The sequence below is a fragment of the Micromys minutus genome (genome assembly GCF_963924665.1).
Source record: "Micromys minutus genome assembly, chromosome: 13".
Taxonomy (NCBI): Eukaryota; Metazoa; Chordata; class Mammalia; order Rodentia; family Muridae; genus Micromys; species Micromys minutus.
The window spans coordinates 16,349,566-16,373,968 of NC_137982.1; the positions used below are offsets into that span (position 1 = coordinate 16,349,566).

The following is a 24,403-nucleotide window of genomic DNA, read 5'->3' on the forward strand; positions in this document are numbered from 1 at the left end:
GAAGAGCATAGAACACATAGGCACAGGGGAAAATTTCCAGAACAGAGCACTGATGGCTTATGCTCTAAGATCAAGACTCAACAAATGGTACATCATAAAATTGCAAATTTTATAAGGAAAAGAACACTATCGGAAGGACAAAATGGCAAGCAACAGATTGGGAAACCCTAATTACCAATCCTTCATTTGATAGAGGGCATAGTCTTTCAAGCAGATTTTTTTAGCATTTTACAGTGAGAACAATGTAGTTGCAGGCTACTACTGGATATAATTGTTAATGTTCTTATTGGAGACGTTTTTAATTTATATAGTACCCAGTGCTGCCTATAGGGTAAATTCTTCTAGGTAATAAAAATGTAGCTAACAAGTATAGAATCAAGAATCACCTCATTCCCCAAGAAAATATTATCAGACAACTATTTATGAAACTGATAGACTATTTTACAAATGTGTATGTTGCTCATGTCTTGAATGGCCAATCTTGTTTCTAGGCACCTTGTTTGTAATTGCTTCTTCCTCTCTGTCTGATTCTCTGATTGCTGTAATTTCTAAGGCTGTGTTTCAATATATCTCATGAATTTGTTCATTTGCATACTATGCAATGAAATTTATAGAGGTATTATAAATCTTATAGTTTGTACTTAATAAATTTATATTGAATAGAAATGAAAATGCCTTATGGCATTTTATTTACTGCAGCAATTACACACCATATAGTATAGTCTATATGACTTGAATACAAATGAATACATATTTATTTATTTATTTATTTATTTATTTATTTATTATACATTTTTCTGTGTTGGATATCAAATGTAAGACCTAATTGATGTTAGGCAAACATTCCACCACTGAGTTACCCTAGAAACTTAGGTTGTTTATTTAGACATAGAAAATGTTGTTTAATTACTAGCTAAAATTATTTGATTATTTTATAGAGTAAGAAGAGTAAAAAGGAAAGATGACAATAGAACATAGAAATGAAAATGAAAATATCCAAAGACAATTATTTTGGAAGGAATGTAGATTTGTACACAAAAGTCATCTGTAAATTGGTGTCATCTTACATTAGGTCTCTAATTAATCTTTTTTTGTTCCTTAAACCCCAACAAGGACTCTATACCAAAATTTCCATCTTTGAAAAGCATTGCAGGTACCATTATATTGTGTCTCCTGCTGGGTAGGTGGCTTCAAAGAACGTGACCAACAAACCCTGACTGCATGGATGCTATACTGTACTTCTGAAACAGTAGGCACCTTGGTCCTCATACTTCTGACTATGGTTTGCTTATTTGGTCCATACATCACAAATAATGAGGATTAAAGCTTTGTCTTCGTAATCTCCAAAGACAATTTTGAAGTTTTATTTGAGAAGAAAATTTTCTGACAATAAGGATTTCCATGGCAGAAACTAAAATAAGGCAGTAGTTTATGGAAACCAATTTAAAAAAAATAATATGTATATGTACAAAGTGATTGAAGGAAGTTTTGGAGAAGGGAGTAACTGGAGAGACTTTAGGAAGTTGTGTGCTTACATGGAGAATGAGTTTCTTTTTTAGAAGAGCATTATGCTAATGCCATGGATCCTGCAGCAGAGACTAGAAAACGACCTCATAACTACTCAGCTGCACTGGCCGTATCTCTAATCCAGTTGTCATGTGTGTACTGTGACAAGTCTACCTATGTAAGCCATCAACTAATTCCAGTCCATTTCCACCCCACCATTTGCACAACTGCTTTAAGATATGCAATTTTTATGTCAACTGAGTGGGTTTGGAGATGTCCGAACTAGTCACAAAACATATCAATTTTTATTCCATATTTTTTCTTATATATGTAAATTTTGTTACTCTGTGTAACTGACACAATGTCAATTAAGCAAAAAATTAAGAATCTTACAACAGCCTTTCTGTTGTGGATTTGGTCTAATGTTCCTTGTATTATGTTAATGTGGGTTCCACCAAATTACATGAGAATCCACACATCCACGTGTAAGACACCGAGGGAACCCTGTCTCTACTTGGCTTTCATTGGTAAATTTAGTTGTCAGAGGTCAATGGCTTGGCAGGGAGACAGAGGTAGAACTTTTAGGATTCCCAGGTACCAGACCAAGGAAGGAGGAAGAGGGAGAAGGAGAACCAAGGATACTCCTCCTGAGAAGGATGGAGCAGGGAGTATAGTTACCATGCAGGGGTCAGGGATGAGTGGCCCCAGTAGGGTTGCCCAACTGGGTCCAGGGCATTTAAGATGGAATGTAGGTTTTTAGTTTGTAATGAATTGGGGATATCAAAGTGTGGATTAACTACGTGGAGGTTAGAAAGTGGCCCAGCCATTGAACTTTTTAAGGCTAATCAAAACATAAAGGCTATGTGTTTGTGATTCATTCAAGAACCCAGAACACTGGGGCGGGATGGGTAGCTCAGGACACAGTGCCGCTGTCACCACTGCCAGGATCCTCTTGAGTAAGTTAAATGGGAATTACTACACCTTGCTAGTGCCTTAAAATTAACGATGCGTCTTATGTGAGAAAAAATTTTCTTCACTATTTTCTTCAGGATATGATATAATTCACTCCTGCCCAACTTCTGTAACCAAAGGTTAGAATAGGAACAGCCAATTGCTTAATTGAAAAATCCGGTGGGGTTCACTTTCTGCCTAAGAATCTGGATGACGCAGTAGTTGAAGCCCACTCAGGCAAGCTGAAGGTTTAGCTGACCAAGTTGACTGAGAAGCAGGTTCAGTACCTGGGCATGCCCATCAACAGCCCCTTCAAACCCGATCACTACTGCTACTGAGAGCTGGGACTGCCCTTCACCTTCCAGCTGCCATCCTTGTTCCGGGCCCTACTTTTTGACCCCGAGAGCAAATGTCACCAACTTAGCAGTTGCTTCGTCAGTATATTCCCCATGGACCCCTCCATTGTGACTGGTCTGTCTTTGGCTTCCAGTGTATCCCTCATACACTGTATGGCAGGGAGAACAGATTGGTACCTGGGAGGCATCCATGGGGAAATGTGAGCTCAGAAGTCTTGGAAGTCCTGAAGGTGATGTTGCTAGTGGTGGTCACAAGCCCATGTACCTCACTATCCAGATCCTCACTTGGTCTTTGGATCTGTGTGCTTGGTTTACAGATCCACTGGTTTCTCTGCTCAGGACCCAAGAAGGAGTTCTGTCTAACAAAGTGTAGGGACCAGTGCGGTTTGAAGGCTCCTGGGAGCTTGGCCCTTTTACTGATGGGCCACCTCTTGAATGTCAGAGTATTCAGTTGGTACCTTTGCTCCCTATTTCATAAGGGTTAGAATAGATTAACCAAGATAAGATAATTGAGGGAGACTGAAAAGGGGCTAGAAAAACAAATAGGAAATGGCCCGTCACTGCTGGGTCACAAGCAGATTAATTTGTTCTATAATGTTTATCTAGTATTTAAAATGTTAACAAAGAAGGGGGGATAAAATACAGTTTCTAGTGTCTAAAAGATTTGGGCCCTTCATTAAATATTCAGTGTGTGGATCAGCAACAGCAACAGCAACAACAAGGACAACAACGAAGAAAAGAGAAGAATCTGTGTGGAAGAGTACTATACTCAGAGTGTTACAAGCTCCTTGCACAGGGACATACCTTGTTGTGCTTCTTTGTCATACACTTTCATGTGAACGACTCCGGAAGTCTTATTTCTCAGGATGCTGGGATTTCTTCCATCTCTTTTGTTACAAGTTCCCAGTTGAGCTAAGTTTTGGTCTGCCCACCAGAGTTTCTTATCTGTACAGAAAACAGAGTTTTTCTTTCAGGGGAGATGGTAATTACTTGCTAATATAAACTCAATGAAAAATACTTCCTGATTCACGTTGTTATATTTCAAATCAGTCCTAATAAAACCCTAAAATTACCTTATGCTAAACTGCAAACTTCAGTGATAAGGTATTACTCCAGTTTCTCCTTCTCCAGTGAAGCAAAATTCCCTATAATTTCTCTCTTTCTTTTTCTTTCTTTCTTCTTCTCACTTTAAAAAAAAATTGATGACTTACAGATTTTCGTCCCTTTAATTGAAAATAGATTCATTTCTCACATTATATATCCTGGTAACATTACAGTTTCCCGTCCTGTGCTTCTTCCCACTTCCTCTTCAACTCTTTTCCCAACAGCATACACTCTCTCCTGTGTCTTATTAGAAGCACATGGGCTTCAAGAAATAATGATACAATAATGAGACAAAATGTAGCACATCAGAATTTGGACAAATCAAAAAGAAGACATAGTATATCCCAAGAGAAAGTTACAAGACAGAGACCCACTAATATACATGTTCAGGAATACTATCAGAACACAAAGCTGGAAGTCATAATGGATATGCAAAGGATATAAATATATAAATGTAAATTTATATTAAAATAAAAATGACAGACTTAACATTGTTTTTCAGTGAAGGTAAATCCCTGACAAGATTGTGAGATAAGAAATGCTACAAAGATGCTATTAGGTTTTTTGTTTTGTTTTGTTTATTTTCTCAGTTGGCCATCCACTGCTCAGCATGCAGCCTATCCTTGGTTTGTTTTCCCAGTGAGATGCCCTTTGAGAAACTAAATTTTCCTATACAAGTAGTCAAGTTATTATCAATTGACATTTATTTTTTCTTAAAGAAAAAATAATCAGACTAAGGATTCAGCTTACTTAGTAAAACAGTTCCCTATCATGAAGAAAGCTCTGTGTTAGATCCACAGAAACCCATGAGTCAGATATGGCACCACCCATTTATAATCTTACTATTTAAAATAAGTGAGGCAGAAGAATTAGGTAATGCTCAGCTACAAGGATAGCTTGGGATACCCAAGGTCCTATCTCAAAATAAAAACTAAATGGATATTCTTACAAACTATATGATATGCGAATATGTACAGAAATAAGGAATTCTCTCTATTAATGTGGTGTAGTGGTTTGAATCAGAGTGGCTCTCATAAATTCAACTTTAATTTTGTCATCAAGGAGTGGCACTGTTAGATGTGGTGTTGCTTTAGGTGTGACATCTGTTTTACTGAGTATGGCTTTAGAGTTTCAAATGCTCAAGCCAGTCCTAATTGCTCTCTCTTCCTGTTTCCTGTCAATCCATATGTAGATCCCGCAGCTACCTTCCAGAAACATGTCTTCCTGTCTGCCATCGTGCTTCCTACCATTATGATTATGGGCTAAGCTACTGAAAAAGTAAGCCAGCCCTAACTAAATATTTTCCTTTATAAGAAGGTCTTATCTTATCTCTTGATAACAACAGAACATTGACTAAGACTGAAGTTAGTCCCATGAGCTGTGGCATTGCTTTGTGACACATCTGGCCATGCTGTTTAGGAGGGATGTGAAGTCTGGATTACAAAAGCAGCTGAATAGATTTTGTACATCTTAAATTGACATAATATTAGAAGCAGAAAAGATGGTGCAAAGACCAATGTATATTTTGATCATGGCCTGGTTTAAGGAGTTTCTGAGAGAAGAATATTAATAAGTGTCCTACAGATTGTTCTTGTGATATTTTGGTGAAGAATTTGCACTTTGTCCTTGTTCAAATGTCTGCTTGAGTCTTAACTGAAGAGCTTTGGATAGCGATTGCTGGCAGAGAAAATTTCAAAACAACCTAGTATTGACTGTCTTACATGCATATTAGTGACCAGTCTCACAAAGTTGTACATTTTCTATCAGGGCCAAAAACTGCTTGGTAAATAAATAATCCACTGTGCTGATTTCCAGTGGACACGTTTTTTGACTGTTTCCTGATCTCTATCAATAATAAAAGAAAGGTAACATGAGAGAGAAGCACTGGCTTAGACTGTCAAGTGATTGGATCATGAGGATGAGTAAGTATAAATCCCAGTGCCTAGTTACATGAGCTATACTGAACTTACTTTTCTGTTAGTTTTAAAACCATCTTTAGTAATGTAACTTTTGTGATGAGAACATTGTTTCTACTTTAATTTTTTATAATTATCTTTAACCCCTTTCATCAACTATCATAAAATTTTATTACATGTATACAATATATGCATGTAATTCTGTGCATTATACTCATATGTCATTGTGTTGTTTAAAGACTTATTTTAAATGTTGAAAATTTAAAAATTGTATACTGAGATTATATTTGCTTATTTCTTGGTACAATGACTGTATTAAAAATTTAAAATGATTAATAACACCAAGGAGATTACATTATCATCATTTCCTTACCTTATGTTTGGTTCATGAGCTTTTGCTCAATCTTTCCTTTTTCTCATAGAAATTAAGTTATACATAGTCTACTACTAATATATTTTAGTAAAATATTATAAAAGTACATAATAGATATAATATATTATATAGTGTATTTTTATAATGAAAATAGATCACTTAAAGTGTTAAAATCTTTTGTACTTTTAGGAAACAGAAAATTGAACAAAATTCTTAACTGCTCATGAATCAAAATGCTTAGTTAATAGGAATGTTGGATTTTGTTCATGTTTTAGTATACAATTTAAAAAATTCATATTTCATATATCTTACTCAATCTTATATTGCTTTGAAGAGATGCCCTGAACATAGCAATTGTAATTAAAAAAAAAGAAAATATTTAACTAAGGATAGATTAAAGTTTCAGAGATTAAGATCCTTGTCATTGTGGAAAGCATGGTGGCAACTGGAATTATTTATTTACCAAGGGGCATTTGGTCCTGGTAGAAAATATACAACTATTTCATGAGGTCCCATTGTTGATTTTAGGGCCTGAGCCATTGGGGTTCTGTTCAGAAAATTGCACTCTGTACCAATACATTCAAGGTTGTTTTCTACTTTCTATTCTATTAGATTTAGTGTAACTAGTTTTATATTGAGGTCATTGGTCCACTCAGACTTGAAATTTATATAGGGTGATAAATATAGGTCTATTTCCATCTTTCTAGACGCAGATATCGAGTTAGACCAGCAGCATTTGTTGAAGATACTTTCTTTTTTCCCACTGTATGGATTTGGTTTCCTTATTGAAAATCCAGTGACCATATGTGTGTGGGGTTATTTTTGGATATCCCATTTTATTCCATTGGTCAACCTATTTGTTTCTGTACCAATACCATGTAGTTATTCTTATCACTATTGTTCTATAATACAAGTAAAGATCAGGATCATGTTTGTTCTAGATGTCTTTATATTGTTCAGGATTGTTTTGGCTATCCTGTGATTTTTGTTTTTTCACATAAAGTTAGAAATCGGCCTTTCCGGTTCCATAAAAAAAAAATATGTTGGAATTTTGATAGGGCTTGCATTGAATCTGTAGATTGCTTTTGATAAGATGTTTATTTTCACTATGATAATTCTGAAGATCCATGAGCATGGGGGATCATGGCATCTTCTGTGGTCTTTTTTTAAATTTCTTTCTTCAGAGGCTTGAAGTTCTTGTCATGCAGATCTTTTACTCGCTTGGTTAGAGTTACACCAAGATATTTTATGTTATTTGTGGCTATTGTGAAGGGCAATGTTGTTACCCTAATTTCTTTCTTTAACTATTCATCATTTGTATAAAGGAGGTCTGCTGATTTGTTTGAGCTAATTTTATATCTAGCCACATTGGTGAAGTTGTTTATTAGCTGTAAGTGTTCTCTGGTGGAATTCTGGGGATCTCTTATAGATACTGTCATATCATCTGCAAAAAGGGATACCTTGACCACTTCATTTTCAATTTGTATCCTCCTTATCTCCCTTTGTTGTCTTACTGCTCTAGCTAGAACTTGGAGTAGTATACTGGATAGACAGGTATAGAGTGGGCAGCCATGTCTTGTCCCTGATTTTAGCAGGATTGCTTCAATTCTCTTTACATTTAATTTGATGTTGGCAACTGGCTTGCTTTATATTACTTTTTCTATTTTTAGATATGTGCCTTAAATCCCTCATCTCTCTAATACTTTTAACATGAAGAAGAGCTGATTTTGTCAAAGTTTTTTGTCAGCACCTAATGTGATGACCATATGACTTTTCCTTTCAGTTTGTTTAAATAGTGGATTATGTTGGTGAATTTTCATATATTGAATGATCCCTGCACCCCTGGAATGAAGCCTACTTCATCCTGGTGAATAATGGTTTTGATGCGGTCTTATATTTGGTTTGTGAGAATTTTATTGAGCACTTTTGCATTGATGTTCATAGGCAAATTGGTCTGAAGTTTTCTTTCTTTGTTGAGATTTTGTGTGATTTACTATCAAGGTAACATAACTGTGGCCTCTTGACATCAGCTTTTCTTTAAAAGTTAAGTAGAATTTTATTCCAAAACCATCTAGCCCTTCTCCTTTTTGGTTGGGAAACTTTTGATGATTGCTGCTCTTACATTAGGAGTTATGGAACTGTCTGTTTAACTGATCTTGATTTAAGAGATAGAGAAAAGATCTTCAGTAACTCTACATGCTACAGAGGGTTAATATGCAAATATATAAAACGCAAGAAGTTAGTCTCTAACAAATCAAACAACCCAATTTAAAAAGGGGTACAGAGCTAAACAGAATTCTCAGAGGAATCTCAAGTAGAAGAGAAACACTTAAAGAAATGTTCAGCATCCTTAGTCATCAGGGAAATATTTATCAAAACAACCCAAATATTCTACCTTACACCAATCAGAATGTATAAATTATAAACTCACTACTCAGCACCTTTCAACAATGTGGGGATAGAAGAGCACTCCTCCATTGATTATGGAATTGCAAATTTTTACAACTACTATAAAAATCTATCTGGCAGTTTCTCAGAAACTTGGAAATAGTTCCATATAAAGACAAACCTATACCGCTCCTGGGCATATACCAAAAAGGTGTTCTACTATATCATACCATATCATAAGGACACATGACCCACACTATGTTCATAGCAGCTTTATTCATAATAACCAGGAACTGAAAACAATCCAGATGCCCCTCAATTAAAGAAAATATATAAACAATGTGGTTAATTAACAAAATGGAATAAATTACATCTATTACACTCTATTCATCTATTACAAACAAGGATGTCATGCATTTTGAGGCAAATGGATGGAACTAGAAAAATATCCTGAGTGAGGTTCCCAGACTCAAAAGGACAGATATGGTATATACTTAGTGATAAATGACTATTAGCCATGAAGTACACAATACTCCTGATATACCCTACAGACCCAAAGAGGTTAACCAATAATGAAGGCTCTAGCAAAGATGCTTGAATTACACTTAGAAGAGAAACCAAAATAGTTATAGAAGATAGGGAGGGAGGAATCTGGGTGAGCACAGGGAGGGTGAGGTGAGTGAGGATGCAGGGTCAGATATGGAGAGAGGCTCAGAGGACCAGGATAATGAATGGAAATCTGCAGAGGCTGGGGATTGGGATAAGCAGAGATTCTCTAGGAAGTTCCAAAGACGTGGCATAGGAGAAAGTCTCAGAAGTCCACTTGGGTGATCTTAAATAAGATGGAAGTGGGAACTTGGAACCTGGAGAAGTCACCTCCTGTAGCCAGGAAGAAATCCCAGTGAAGAAATAAGGACAACAATTAATCCACAAAACATTCAACCCCTAATTTGTCCTGCCTAAAATATATGCAGGGATCGGGCAGAGATGGGAGGAACTGCCCACCAATACCCCGCCCAACTAGCAACCTATGCCATGGGCAAACAACAGTCCCTGACATTATTAATAATAGTCTCTTATGTTTGCAGAAAGGAACCTAGCATAACTGTCTCCTAAAGGGCTCTACTCAGCAGCAGACTGAAACAAATACAGTTACTACAGCCAGCAGTGGACAGATGTCAAGGAGACTTACAAAAAAAAATGTGTGAAGAATTGAAGGCCCAGAAGGGAAAGACAACACCACAGAAAGACAGAGTCAAGTAACCTAGATTTCTGAGATCTCTCAATGACTCAGCCACCAATCAAAGACACTGTGGTCTGATGGGATAAACAGATAAAGCAGGAAGCCTAGTAGAGTCAGCATCCTTACTGCTAACTAATGCTGTCAACTGTTCAGATCATTTTCTTTCATAACAAATTGATTTAAGTCTGTACTTTGCATTAATAAGTATCTTTTTGTATACTCTTCTAAAATATAAATATAGTAAATGTATACATGTATTTACAAATATATAAACACATTGCATACACACACACATATATATACATATACATACATACTGAATATATATGGATGTTTTTTAGTGTAAGAGGAGTTAGAGCCCTTAGATTAAGTGACCAACCTAGTCTGTAGTTGTCAGAGAGGAGGACTGGGAAGGACACTGAGAAGAAAATGAGTGGTAATTTCTATCAAAGGTTTTAAGATTTGGGCCTGAGTTGCCATCATCTGGCCTTGTTTTACCATACTTTGCTGGCTTCATCCAAGTGGAGCCTGTATATGTCGGAGTGACACACTTCCAGATAGATTTCTTTCCCGAACTAGTGCTTCCACTTCTGTGCCTCCTTCAACAGACCTCTGAAGCATCTGGAGACTTTGGAAAATGTGCTAGTTTCTGTCTCAAGATGATAACTGAGTGGTTTGGGCCTTTTGCATTACATTGAGAATATTTAACATTTTCCATTACACTAATATATAGGTAAGGAAAAGACTCACAACCTTTCTGCTATATAAGAAGACTCACTCCTGAATTTATTCATTTAAGGAAGGTGGCATTCAGGCCACTTTGAGATATTAAGAGGTTTTGCATTTGGAGAAAATTGTCTAACTTACTGCTTTAAAGAAAGAGGTCAATCATAGATTCTCTCTCTCTCTCTCTCTCTCTCTCTCTCTCTCTCTCTCTCTCTCTCTCTCTATATATATATATATATATATATATATATATATATATATATATATATAACCTTTTCAGTGTGGTTATTATAGATGATATATAAACAATGTCAGGCTATCAAAAATAGGAGGAAACATTCAAGAAATAATAAATAGTTACCAATCACTGCTTTATGCCAGGTGTTCATTACAAGAATAAAGTACTAGTAACAGGCTAACTTTATAAAGAAAAAAACCTTATCTCATTCAGAGTTTTAGATTCCATGAAATAGTGACCTAACCACATGAAGGTAACTCCCTGTGTGCAATAGAATGTCAAATAGTGATGAGATCATATACAGAAACAAGAAGAATATAGCTAATGGCACACTTGTTTCTTTTGTCACAGTTCTGTTGTGATAACTCAATGGTCCCCAGAGAACCATCTTGTAATGCCAGTCTCCAGGGACCAAGGATCTCTCCACAATTTTATTTCTTAAAGGTTTCATAGCAGCTCCCAGTACCTTAGGGACTAATTTCTCAGTACCCAGATTCTTTAAAAACACCAAAACCAAAGAACAAGTAAATAGTGCAATTAAGAAGAATGCCACCGAAAGTAAAGCAGAACAAATGAAATATTTTTTTCTAATATAAAATTAATGATGATCCAAAAAAAAAAAGCCCTGAAAGTAGCTAATTTTGAAGGTAAATATTTAACAGTTTGGTAGACCATAGAGATGTCTACAGAACAGAAGGAGACTGCTATTTGTAATTATGGTAGGGCCATTGTATGTTTATTCTGTACCAATTGTGAGGCAGAACCGCCCCTCCACCTGGGCAGCAATTTCTGCACACAGCAGCTATCAGCCTGCTAACTACACTCTGAGCTATGAGCTTCTTGTTTCTCTGAGGTCTAATGCCAAATCTATTTTTGATGCCAGTGAGAAGACTAGAAGTTTGTTTTCTTTGCCCTTTCTAAGACTTCTTTCCTGCTTAAATAAGGTAATTTGGAGAAAGGTGGAGGTGGAGAGATGGCCAAACAGGACTCAGAATTTAGTCGGGAGCTTTTGTAACCTTGAACTGGCAGAGGTTGCCCTAAAATCCTTGCAATTCAAGTGATCAGCTTGCCTCAGAGAGTCATGTGGGTTGAGTCTGTGATTACACAGAGCGAATTTTGAGGGTGACAGGTCATTTAATTTTCAAGCTGATGGTTTGACTGTGCTGTCAGTGAGCCTTCATCTGTGGGATGGCGAAGGAAGAATGATATTGAGAAGCTGTGGGGTGCACGAACAGAAACCAGTTAGCTCTGAGTGACTGCTTGCCAGGGTTTCTAGTAATAAACATTTAAAAAGCAATGTCATTTACTGAAGACTGATAAACCATAAAATCTACATAAAAAAGGAAGACAAAGGCTGATGGGGTGGGTGTATAGCTCAGGTAACAACATAGACAATTCAGACACTTTAATTACATACATTGAAAAAAACATACATTTTTTTATTGCAGTTGTGCGAATTAGATTCTGAAGCATGTGTCTGTATTCTCCCACTTTCTACCACGCAGTTATCAGGTTAAGATAGAAGTTGATAGTTCCAAAAGTTGAGTCTCCAAGCAAGTCTGATCTATGTCAGACATGGTTGCAATATGTGTTGGGATTCTGTAAACCCCACCCCTCAGTTACCTAACAACAGCCAGGTATACCCCACCCCTCAATTACCCAGCAGTGGCCAGGTATGCTCCTCCCCAGTGACCTGACACTATAAAAGGAGCTGCTTGACCCCTCCTGTCTCTCTTGCTCTTGCAGCCTTGCTCTCCCACTCCTACCCCTCCACTTCCCTTTCCCTTCCCCTCTCTCTCCCACATGCTCATGGCCGGCCTCTACTCCTCTACTTCCCCACTCTCTCTGCTTCTACCACTCTCTTAACTCTCCCATGACTTGAATAAACTCTATTCTGTACTATACCTTTGTGTGGCTGTTCCCTCAGGGGGAAGGGATTCCCAACATGGACCCCCCAGAGGCATCTTCTTTGCCTCCATGGGCCATATGCCCCCCACTCTCTTCATCCTTCCCCTAACAATATGTCCCTCAAGACATAAGGCTAAAATTTAGGTTCAAATGTATATTAGAAGATTAGAAACTTACTTTGTGAAATTTAGAGGTAGGACTCATGGGATGATTTAGATTAGATAGAATTTTCATTGGGGGTCCTCACAAAGAAATCTTTATTAGTAAATATGCCACAAGGCTATACACATACATTGTCCTTCAGACATTTGATGCTGGTCACAGCTTTGAATGTCTTCCACCAAGAAGCTTATCCCCAGATGTAGTCAAGTGATCTTAAATCTCCAGATATGAAGCCACAATCAGCTTCTATCATGAAAACTTAGATCCCGAGATATTTTGTTATGGCAACAGCAAGATATTAATCCCATCACCATGGCTTTTGTAATTGCTCCATTCACTGCTATATCTACTTTTACCACATGAAAAGACATTTTTAAACTAAGCTCAAATATATCTCTATTTGAACATTTTCTAGTTTATTTAGGTTGTTTTCACACATCAGTGAAGTGATGGGTAAGTACACTATAGGAAAAGGAGCATCCCTGTTTTGAACGAAAGGTGGCTGTGGATCAACGGATACAAAAAAAAAAAAAAAAAAAAAAAAACTCTACCCTCCTATTTTCTGCTTTCAAGCAGAAGAGTTTCCCCTGTAAAAATGTTCTAAATTTCTCTGGTGAAAATACTCCTTCCTCCCACACAAATAGAAATGAATAACTTATACCCAAGAGTCAGTGCTGAAATGTGTGCACATAAGCAAGCATTTCTTAAATCCCTTAGCTTCCTTTAGCTACTCCCACATTTTTCCAAGTCATTTCCTCACTATTTATGTCTTTTGAAATCCCAAACTCGGCTCCTTTGTTAAAATGTGGCATAATCCCAACTCTAACCATTTGGTTAAGCTTCATTTCTTTTCTGTGAATCCCATGGGTATAAAGTATTTTTAAATTGTCTTTTCCCTGTTCACCTTTTCTTCTTTCTACTGGTTTAATTCACATCCTACTAGACACTGAACTTAAGGAGATAGAACAAACCTTTGTCTCCCATTTCTCTAATTTCTAGTCCTGAATAAACTCTATTCTATACTACTTTGGTGTGGCTGGTCCCTCAGGGGGAAGGGATGCCCATCATGGGTCTGCAAGAGGCATCCCCTTTACCCCCATACCCCACCACATCTCCATAGAACATACTCACACACACACACTTTTTTTTTTTTTTTTTTATCATTTTTCTAACTTTGGTGCAGAAACCTGTGACATATCTTTTCTTCATCTTTTTATAAACACATCAGTTTGCCTAGTTAAGGGGAGTTTTGAACCTATGTTTATGCCTCTGTCTTTGAATATTTGTTTCCTGTTACAGTGTTCTACATTACAATTAGTCATATAATTCTACTTTGTTTTCAATTACACTAAATTTTCTTCACAGTATATTTCTTGATCAATTTTAAATACCAAATGAGAATGAGAAGCTATCATTTTAGTCACTTTGAATGCACTGTATATCATAAGATTTCAATATTTTAACAATTACATTAAATGGCTGTCCTGTTTTGGATAATTTAATACTGTGTCATTATTAAAATATGAATGTCATTATAGTTAGTACCCAGCTCTTGACATTGCCAAATAATTAATATTGTAAAATTTACTGACGAGAAATATATATGATGGCGTAAATATCAATATATTACTAAGAAAAAAGGTTAGAGTGTGAATATTGTCATAAATAAATGATCTTTGGTGCTCCCATTTGCCATGTTTCTGTCTATTCCACATTATTTAATGTGATGTATTTATTCACTTGAAATTGAAGCCATTTAAGATCACAATATTAAAGCATATTTCAGGAAAAATGATGCTCATTTAAATAACCAGGCATTAAAATATTCTGTTATTGCAACTCAGTACTTTCATATTGAATTGGATGCAATTACAGCTCACTACACTGTGTTCTTGAATCAGAAAATAGCCACTTTTTTGTAGGCAAGCACCATTTTGTAGTGTTTTATGTTTTACTTCATTCCACTATGAATGTGGGTTTACAAATTCCACTATAAATGAGCAAGACTCCATTTCCCCCCTGAAGAATTATCTGCAAGAGTAAGCCTCTATCACTCCCAGAGCCCCATTTTTTCTATCTGGAAATCTACTACATAGTGTATTTAAAGTATCAGAAAAAATATTGATATGTACTAAAGTCTACAACAGAATTCAAAGATACATAAATAATAAATTATCATATTTAAAGATTTTACCAGTCAGCCCAGGCTATCCTAGAACTCACTGTGTAGCCTAGGTTGCCCCCAACCTTTCAATTTTTCTTCTATGTCAGCCTCCAGAGGGCTGGTATTTTAGATGTAAATCACATTTCCATGGGACTGTTGATTCTACCAGTTACTCTGTTATTTACTGCTGAAACAAATACCTGAAAGAAATCAACATAAGAGGGAAACGAGGATTGAGGACCAATTCTTTCCATTGCTGCAGACCAGAGATCAGAAGAAACATAACAAACAGAGTTCCCAGTGAAAACAAAAGAATCCAGAAGCAGAGGAAAAAGAGCCTATAGCAGCAGGAGAGTGCACTTCCAGTGACTCCTTCCTGGATCCACCCTACTTCTCCCTTAGTGGCTATCTCAGTAAACCAATTATCTCTTGAAAATACCCTCAAGACACAACCAGTCGGTTGTTTTCCAAGACCCTGGTCATCCTTCAACCAATCAAGCTGACAGTCAAAATTAAACATCAAAGACTAGGTAAAACCCAACTTTGAATGGTATTCTCATATAAGAAATCACACACACACACACACACACACACACACAAATAAGAATGGAGTGAAGTCTCTAGATTTAATATGCATGGCAATGACTTATGTTAAATTTTAAACCAGGCACAAACAGCTGAGTGCCTATTTAACAAAAAGTAGACCTGGAATCCAGAGTCTCCGAGCATCTCACAGTCCCTACCTGTTGCAAGGTAACAATTGTTGTACCCCACCCTCTACCCTAATTTTTAAATTTTAATTTTTAAAGGATCTGGCTGCCCTTTCCCCCACAGTCTCTTCCCTTTTAATCTAGACATTTTGGTTTCTTGCTTTTCTTGTACCTTTGGAGTCCTGGGTGATATGAAATGTTCCCTTATCTCTGTATTCTATACCCTATACCATATGGACCATCTCGGTATGGTCCTGTCCATTCTGGAGTCTCCAAATGCTTCTGCCTCTAGATATGCTCCTCTGCCTAATAATAAACTTTCTACTCCACCATACCAAAAATTAGTCACATCCTTTTTTTTTGTTTCTTTTCTTCATTCAACTTACAAATATATGGACTTTTCAAAAAAAAAAAGAGATTATTTTTCCATGGCTGATAATGTAACTTTCCAATATAGAATAGGGTTAAGAAAAATGGAAGTTTAATTCACTGTTTTTGTTAGTTTATATAACTAGGTAACTTATTGTGTCTGGGAGAATATGTTCATGTAGTTTCGCCTTTGGATTGTGTGTCTGTGTGTGTGTGTGTGTGTGTGTGTGTGTGTGTGTGTGTGTGTAGCTTGTTTCTTTTAAAATCAGCCTCACATTAGCCTTGGGTTCTATGACTGTCTCCACATCCCCAGTGATGGGATTACAGGGTACTTCATGACACACAAATCTCAAACTTTTGATCTGAGTTATAGTGGTCAAATTTATCTTAATACTTTAACAGCAAGGAATTAATGCTGGACTATCTCGCTGACCAGTGAAGCTCTTATATGTTCTATGCTTAACAAACAGAAACATAAAACACATTTGACTCTAGATAGTCTCCAGGACTTCCTCATTAAGGACAGTCCTGGAGATGATGAGGAAACATCACCTTTCAAAGTCATTTTTTCTCAAAGTAAAATGCTAGCATACCACAATTATTACCTGTCTTACCACTTACCATTTCCTTAATTGATCTGTCCTTATGAAATAAGTTATGAATCATTTATATGTAAATGTATTCTTACTCTTTTCAAATGCAGCATCTTTAAGAATCAATTCAAAATGAGTAGTCTTATGACTGGCTCTTGAATCTTGTTCATATTTAATATATTTGCATTGAAAACTGTATAATAAAATGTAACATAAAACACCGTGTACATAGTGTTTTGAAAGTTATATGTGTTTATTGCCTTCTTCCCTCTCTAATACTCAGGATGCTACTAGAGGAAGTACAGTTTAAACATGAAGCAATGTTAATTAAAGTTGGAATAATATAAATAATTTAAACTGTGTAATGTTTAATTTTATGTTTTAATTTACTAATATAATGTAACTGTTTGTATGAATGGTGTGTGATATGTGTGCCTGAGGTATTAAATGTGTAGAGTTAATTGGACAGATTCTGTTTTGTTCTGTCCTTACATCTTTGTATAGAAGAAGACCTTGAACTGCTCAGCGGGCTTCTGCTGTGCCTGATTTACCCACTGAGCCATCCTATCAGCTCTAATATTCTAAAAATAGACTATATTGTGTTAATATTTAGGAAAAGGAAAAAAAATCACAGGGTTGTTTCCACTTATCTAAATAAAGACATAGACTGTGAAAACCCTGTGATTAAGGTTTTCTATTTAACCACAGAGAAAAATTGCTGTTTATGTTTAGTTTGAAAGAATATTATCCAGGAAACCAGGATGTAATGTGTGCATCCTTTTCTGTTTGTTTGTTTTTTTCTTTCAATGAGTTGACACAGTATATGAACAAAAATCAGATACAGAATTTTTTAATTTTAAAAATTTGTAAAAAAAATATATATACCACTATCTGTGATTGAAAGGGGGTTCTAATGATATTACAGTAGTGTTCTTCTTCTCCGTGGTTCATCTGCTGCAGTGTAAAAATACTAAGTGAAAATCTACAAATACATTATTTGTGTCATGTATATTATATGTTATTATGAATTCTTATAAGCTCAAAAGTTAATTTTCTTAGTCAGGACACAAGCTACTCCTTGGTCTCCACATTGTACATGCTTCCTGCCCACTAGACACTTAGCAACCATGTAGAGGATCAGATTGATTGCCGAGCTTAAGTCCAAAGACCCTTCCTTTACTTTATAATGATCTCAACATACAGACTAGTGGGCCCAACAACTCTAATATGCCAAGAGATCATCAACTACTTCTGATAAATTAGGTATAAGTTCTTCACTTAATGAGGAAACAGAAATGATTACTTGCTGTGATTGATGAGATTTTCAAAGCATAAGTCTTATCCAGAGCTTTTGAAGAAAAAAGGGTATTAGTGTTGGATTTGCTATCATATTCCGACTACAAAAGTATCAATCACAGTACCTAATAAACCTTTCACCTTACCTCATTACAGCCTGCAGGCTGTGCAGTAGCACCTCCAACCATCAAAAGAGGATGGAGAGAGAGCAAAATATACTCAGCAAAATATTCTGAGAAACAGTCTTTATTTACATCAATGTATAGAGTATACTTGTTCTATTTTTACTAATAACTATAGTTATTAAACTTAATCAAGGTAATTAGTAAACTAAACTTTAAGTATGTATGCATAAGAGTTATAAATCAGAGTATATATGGGACTTGTTTGCTATATGTAGTGATTTTGTGAAATAAATTTTAGAAAGTTTCCATGAGTAAAGAAGAAAGATTAATCCTATCCAAAATCTGTTGTAAATAATAAGATTTTGCATTTTTTCATTGTAAATATTGTACCATTTCTGTTTTAAATCAAAATAGAGACACTAAGTCATTTATAATAACAGTTGCCAGATCTCAAAAATGGATACTCACATGTTTTTGTTTAATAGTCTAAACATAGAACAACATAAATATTCATTATGAAAATGATTCCTGATGGTTCCCATTCAGCAGCTCACATGGGGAAATCACAACTTAAATCTTAGGAATAGTAAAGCTGAGATGATTGATTGTTTATGTTAATGACAATATTCTCTGGTCACTAATTATCATTTCGTTACAAAAAGCGCCATGATGCAGCCTGCAGCTTGTATTTATCCAGGCTGCTAGACAATTAGCATTAAGAACAGCAACATGTCAGAACACAGCTTTTTAAGGTGACTAAAATTGTTAGAAAAATATCAAGTATAGTCCTTTAGAGATTTCTCATAGACTTTTAATGTAAATTTTGATGGGCTATTACTTTTTATTAATGTGGGTTGAGTACTTAGAGAAGACAACTATGCACTGTACTTAGTGCTGGGCAAATTGCCTGGATATACGTCATATATTACTGTTACATTAATGAATCGTGTTATGGCAATTAGAAGACTGATGGCTTAGGAAATGTAGGTAAATGTATTTGAAACTCCTTGAGCTAAGTGACATTGCTCAGAGTATACTACAGCCTGACATCAATCATGATTTATAAACAAAATTGCTGAAAATGTGTAGTATAATTATAGTGCATTTAAAATAAGATGTATTTTGCCAAGCATAGTGTCCCCTTTTTTTAATCTCAACAGTCAGGGTGCAAGGGCAGGGGGATCTCTGGGTTTGAGGCCAGTCTTGTCTACAGCGTTAGTTTTAGAACGACTAGGACTATATAAAGGGACCTGTCTCAAAAAAAAAAAAAAAAAAAAAAAAAAAAATCAGCCAAAAACATGTATTCTCCATATCAAGTCACAAATAGATATGCAACATGCAATGCATGTATAACAGCTACACCTCTGTATCACTGATGAAAACTTGCTATGATAAATTAGCTTAAACTCCATTAAATCTACTCAAATGCTATGGTTAATTGTTGAGCTTGAAACAATTTATGTATTTTTAGAATATGTTTACAAGACTCAGCTGCGTACCCATATTGTAATAATTACACAAAGGCTTAATATAATTTCAAGTGATATTTTATATATCCCAGAAAAAAATATAACAACTTGAATGATACATCTTGCTTTGTAGACTTAATTTCAATAACTTCATGGTCTTATGTTTCATATCTTATTCATATTTTCTGCTCAGAGATGTGCCTCAATACATGACTTTGAAAATTCAAAACAAGAATTTAAGTGTCCCTTCAAAACACTAATCTTCTTTATAAGTTAATTTTGAAATCTACGTAGTTTCACCTGGTGAAACAATATTCCATAATCACAAGTATTCAATTCTTAACTTTAGAAAAGCTGAAGTTAAAATAACAAGCTTAGAGTTTACTAAAGTCATTTTTCTAAGTATAAATCCTCTTTTCATTTTCTGGGCTTTTGATTTATTATATACATAATAATATTTGCATAAGCTTTAAGTATAAAGACTTGAAGTGTTTTCATTAACTACAAATCTCTACTCATTCCCATTGAAATATAAACTCATTAGTGACAAGTTTGAGTGTAGTAGATGGGAAATAAGGGAAGCTTGGAACAGAAGTAATTTAATCATTAAAAATCATACTGTATTGTCAGGGGACAACTGTGGAGCCCTTCCTTCAACTTGTTCTTAACTATCTTGTTGACTAAATTCTTCCTATCAGCAGGTCCCTGAAACCATTTGAAACATTTTGTGTTTTTAACTTTGTAGAGAGGCAAGGCAAGGTCAGTGCTGGAAGCATTACAAGCAAAACAAGCATTTAGGTTCTCTTCAAAACTATGCTGTTGAAAACAAGTTTCATGGCCGCTGAGAGTTCGACCACTTAGCAGCTGAAGCTGCTTCTGCTGGCAGATGAGCTGCCAAGATCTCACAGCGTGGAAGAACCCTGGCCTGTACAACTCTCTCTCTCTCTCTCTCTCTCTCTCTCTCTCTCTCTCTCTCTCTCTCTCTCTCTCTCTCTCTCTCTCTCTCTCTCTCTCTCTCTCTCCCTCCCTCCCTCCCTCCATTCCTCTCTCTCTCCCTCTGTTTCTCTCTGTCACACACACACACACTGAGAATTCTTGCTTCTTTAAAACCACAAACATAAGAATTGTATTTTGTTCTGTTTTTGTTTATTTAATTCCAAATGTGGGGTATGGGCTTGCTTCACAGCAGTTTACTATGATTTCCCTCATGCTCTAGCAGGGACCTGAATAGTGTGTGACATTTATAATTCTGGGGACTTTTTCAGAGGCTATGTATATGCTAGAGCCCTGATAAAGCGTGTTGGTTGTATGTTTCACCAGTGGTTGGATGCAGTTTGTTAGGGATTGAGAAGAAAAAATTAGATATCCTGATCAAGCTTCAACATTAAGGTATTCAATGCCCCCAATCAGCAGAGAATAGTTTAAGTCATACCCTTTTCCCTCTGTTCTTTTTTCTCATTAACCTGGTGTTAGGGAGATGAAAGGGAAAAAGTAAAGGGGTGAAGAAGGGTGAAGGAAAAAAGAACCCACAAAATAGTAAAAAGATGGGCTACATCCCCATACTTGTGTTTCTTTTTGGATGCTGGGGATGGTGTGGAACACAGTGTTAGCAATTAGGCATTTCTACTGATCTACCCTCAGGGACATAGTGACAGCAATATGCATCATCACCAGCCACCAAGATGTGATACATTTCCATTGTTCCCATGACCTAAGTACCTTCCCTGCAGACATGCACTATATCCCCTTTTAAAGAGTCAGTGCCTCCTTTCCTGCTCCTTCTCCCACCCTTATTCACAGGCAACCTTCACCACCACACCTGTCCCCAGTAAAGCTCTCTGGTGAGATCTGGTGCATGGTGTGGTTTTGAGACCTCCCTTCCCTCCAACCATCCAAGGTACGTTCCTCAGCTACATCATAACCCTCAAACTTCAAACATCACTGAATATATGATTTACCCTCAGCACTGAGATTTAGGCCTAGACCAAATTGGAATTTTGTAAAATTTTATTCAATTATATTAACAGCACAAATAAATTGATTTGACTGTAATATTTCCCTACTGTATACAACTGATGCTGGTCCACCTACTATCCTTCTATACCACCCTCTTGCCTGCTGTTTACATCCTGCTTGCTGGCAATCACTCTTTAATTGTGACGTCTTCTGCTGCATTCAGCCTTTACAATGAAAACAGTAGCATACACAATGAATAACCCAAATTCTCTTCTAAATTTGTTTTTCGCTTCCCCAATTCCTCTTCTCTAGATATCACTGTGACTTACTCCCTACTTCTTTAAAATTTTTTATATAACTGAAATTTCTCAGAGATACCTGACCTTAAAATTGTACTTTTGTACTTATACATGTTTGGTCTTGCTTGTCCAATGTTAAATACATTCCCTATACATCTGAATGTTCCCTGTAAATCATTTCCAATTAGATCTTTCTCACAGACCTCCTTCTGGGGATGCTATTGCCTCAATAAAATTGGCAAGGCTCAAGGATTATGTACTCTACTATGTTCTTAGCACCTTAAGAAGCCAAAATTTATATATTTGTAGAAAAATAATGACTTAACACTTGAATTTTGACAGATAACAATATAAGAACAATCTTTAAGTATAAAAGTAAAAGGAAAAATCCTGATACTTTTTCCTTGAATTAAATAAAAAAATATGTTGGGTCTGGGCACCATGGTACATGTATGTATGTTAGAAAACAGTGGACTTCAGAGATGGAACTTGTATATGCAGGCTCGGTAGCAGATATCCTGATCTACTGAGCCATTTTATTAGCCTCATTTTGTTCAAACTACAGAAACAGAAAATAAAGGCATTACATTCTTTTCCTTCTGATCAATGGTTCATCATATCATTTTATAAACTACAGAATGAACTTTTACTCTTTTACATGGTGGCCCTTTCCTTCTTTGTCTTTAAGACTAAATGTACTTACAGTCACAAGAACTCAATTTGGAGATGTGTGTGGCCTCAGAGTATTGTGGGGACTTTCGAATAGTACAAATATCTCAATCTCAGAAAGACTGAGATTTTATCCCAGTATTTATGTCTGGGATATTTGTGCACTTGAAGAGTGCTTGCCAGCATATCTGAAGATGTTTTAAATGTCCTCAAAGTACAAAGTTGCCTAGTATTGATAGTCTCTCCTTCAGAATGAAGATTGCCGATGGAGTTTGGTTTATATGAGAAACCTGGCTTTGTCAGCCGGTGACCCATACTGTTTTAGAAGGAATACACATCATTTCCATGGCATGGCTATCATGTCACTTGGTGTTGATGTTTGTTTATTTTTTATTTCTTTTTTATTGGATATTCTCTGTATTTACAATTTTGTTGTTATCCCCTTTTCGCCAATCTCATTCCCCCTCTCTGTCCCATTGTCTCTATAAATATATATGCTCTCTCTCAACCTCCTCTTCCATTCAGCATTTCCATACAATGAGAAAATGGGCCTTCTTATATATTGAATAGGTAGAGAGAGAGAGACAGAGAGAGAGAGAGAGAGAGAGAGAGAGAGAGAGAGAGAGAGAGAGAGAGAGAGAGAAAGAGAGAGAAAGACAGAGAGAGAGAGAGAGAGAGAGAGAGAGAGAGAGAGAGAAAGAGAGAGAGAGAGAGAGAGGACAGCCTTGTCTAGTCCCTGATTTTAGTGTGATTGCTTCAAGTTTCTTAACATTTAGTTTGCTGTTGGCTACTGATTTACTGTATATTGCTTTTACTATATTTAAGTATGGACCTTGAATTCCTGATCTTTCCAAGTCTTTTAACATGATGGGGTATTGAATGTTTTTCAAATGCTTTCTTAGCATCTAAAGAGATGATCATGTGTTTTTTCCTTTTGGTTTGCTTAAAGTGGTCTGAAGTTCGTTTACTTTGTAGGGTCATTGTGTGGTTTAGGAATGAGTATAATTGCGGCTTTGAAGAATGAGTTGGGTAGTGTTCCCTCTGTTTCTATTTTGTGGAACAATTTGGAGAGTGTTGGTATTAGGTCTTCTATGAAGGTCTGATAGAATTCTACACTAAACCAATCTGGTCTGGAGTTTTATTTATTTATTTTTTGCGGGGGGAAGGTGGTTGGGAGGCTTTTGATGACTGCTTCTATTTTCTTAGAGGACATGATGCTGTTTAGATGATTTATCTGACCCTGATTTAATTTTGGTACCTGATATCTGTCTAGAAATTTGTCCATTTCCTCTAGATTTCCCAGTTTTGTTGAGTATAGGTTTTTGGAATAGGATCAGATGATTTTTTTGAGTTTATTCAGTTTGTTCTGGTTTTGTTAATTTTGGATACTCTATATGTGTCCTCTCATTGGCCTAGCTAAGGGTTAATCAATCTCGGTGATTTTCTCAAAGAACCAGCTCTTGGTTTAGTTGACTCTTTGTATAGTTCTTTTTATTTCATTTGGTTGACAGCAGCTCTGGGTTTGAATATTTCCTACTGTCTACTCCTCTTGTGTTTATCTGCTTCTTCTTGTTCTAGAGCTTTCAGGTGTACTATCAAGCTGTTAGTGTATGCTCTCCAGTTTCTTTTTGGATGTACTCAGAGCTATGAGTTTTCTTCTTAGCACTGTCATTGTGTCCCATAAGCTTGGGTATGCTGTGCCTTCATTTTCATTAAATGCTAAAGAGTCTTTGATTTCTTTCTTTATTTCTTGACCAAGCTATTGCTGAGTAGAGCATTGTCCATCTTCCATGTGTATGTGGGTTTTTGTTGTTTTTGTTTTTGAAGACTAGCCTTAGTCCATGTTGATCTGATAAGATGCATGGGGTTATTTTGATGTTCT

General features: G+C 36.1%; 1 protein-coding gene across 1 annotated transcript in view; it reads right to left on the reverse strand.

Annotated features, from left to right (window-relative positions):
* Positions 1 to 24,403, reverse strand: part of LRP1B (LDL receptor related protein 1B) — a gene marked incomplete at both ends in the record, with an annotated part of 1,929,155 nt that overhangs the window by 549,121 nt on the left and 1,355,631 nt on the right. Inside the window, one exon of the mRNA XM_080928219.1 lies at positions 3,618 to 3,758. Coding sequence (XP_080784345.1) covers positions 3,618 to 3,758 — 141 coding nt within the window. The remainder of the gene's footprint in view (positions 1 to 3,617; positions 3,759 to 24,403) is intronic.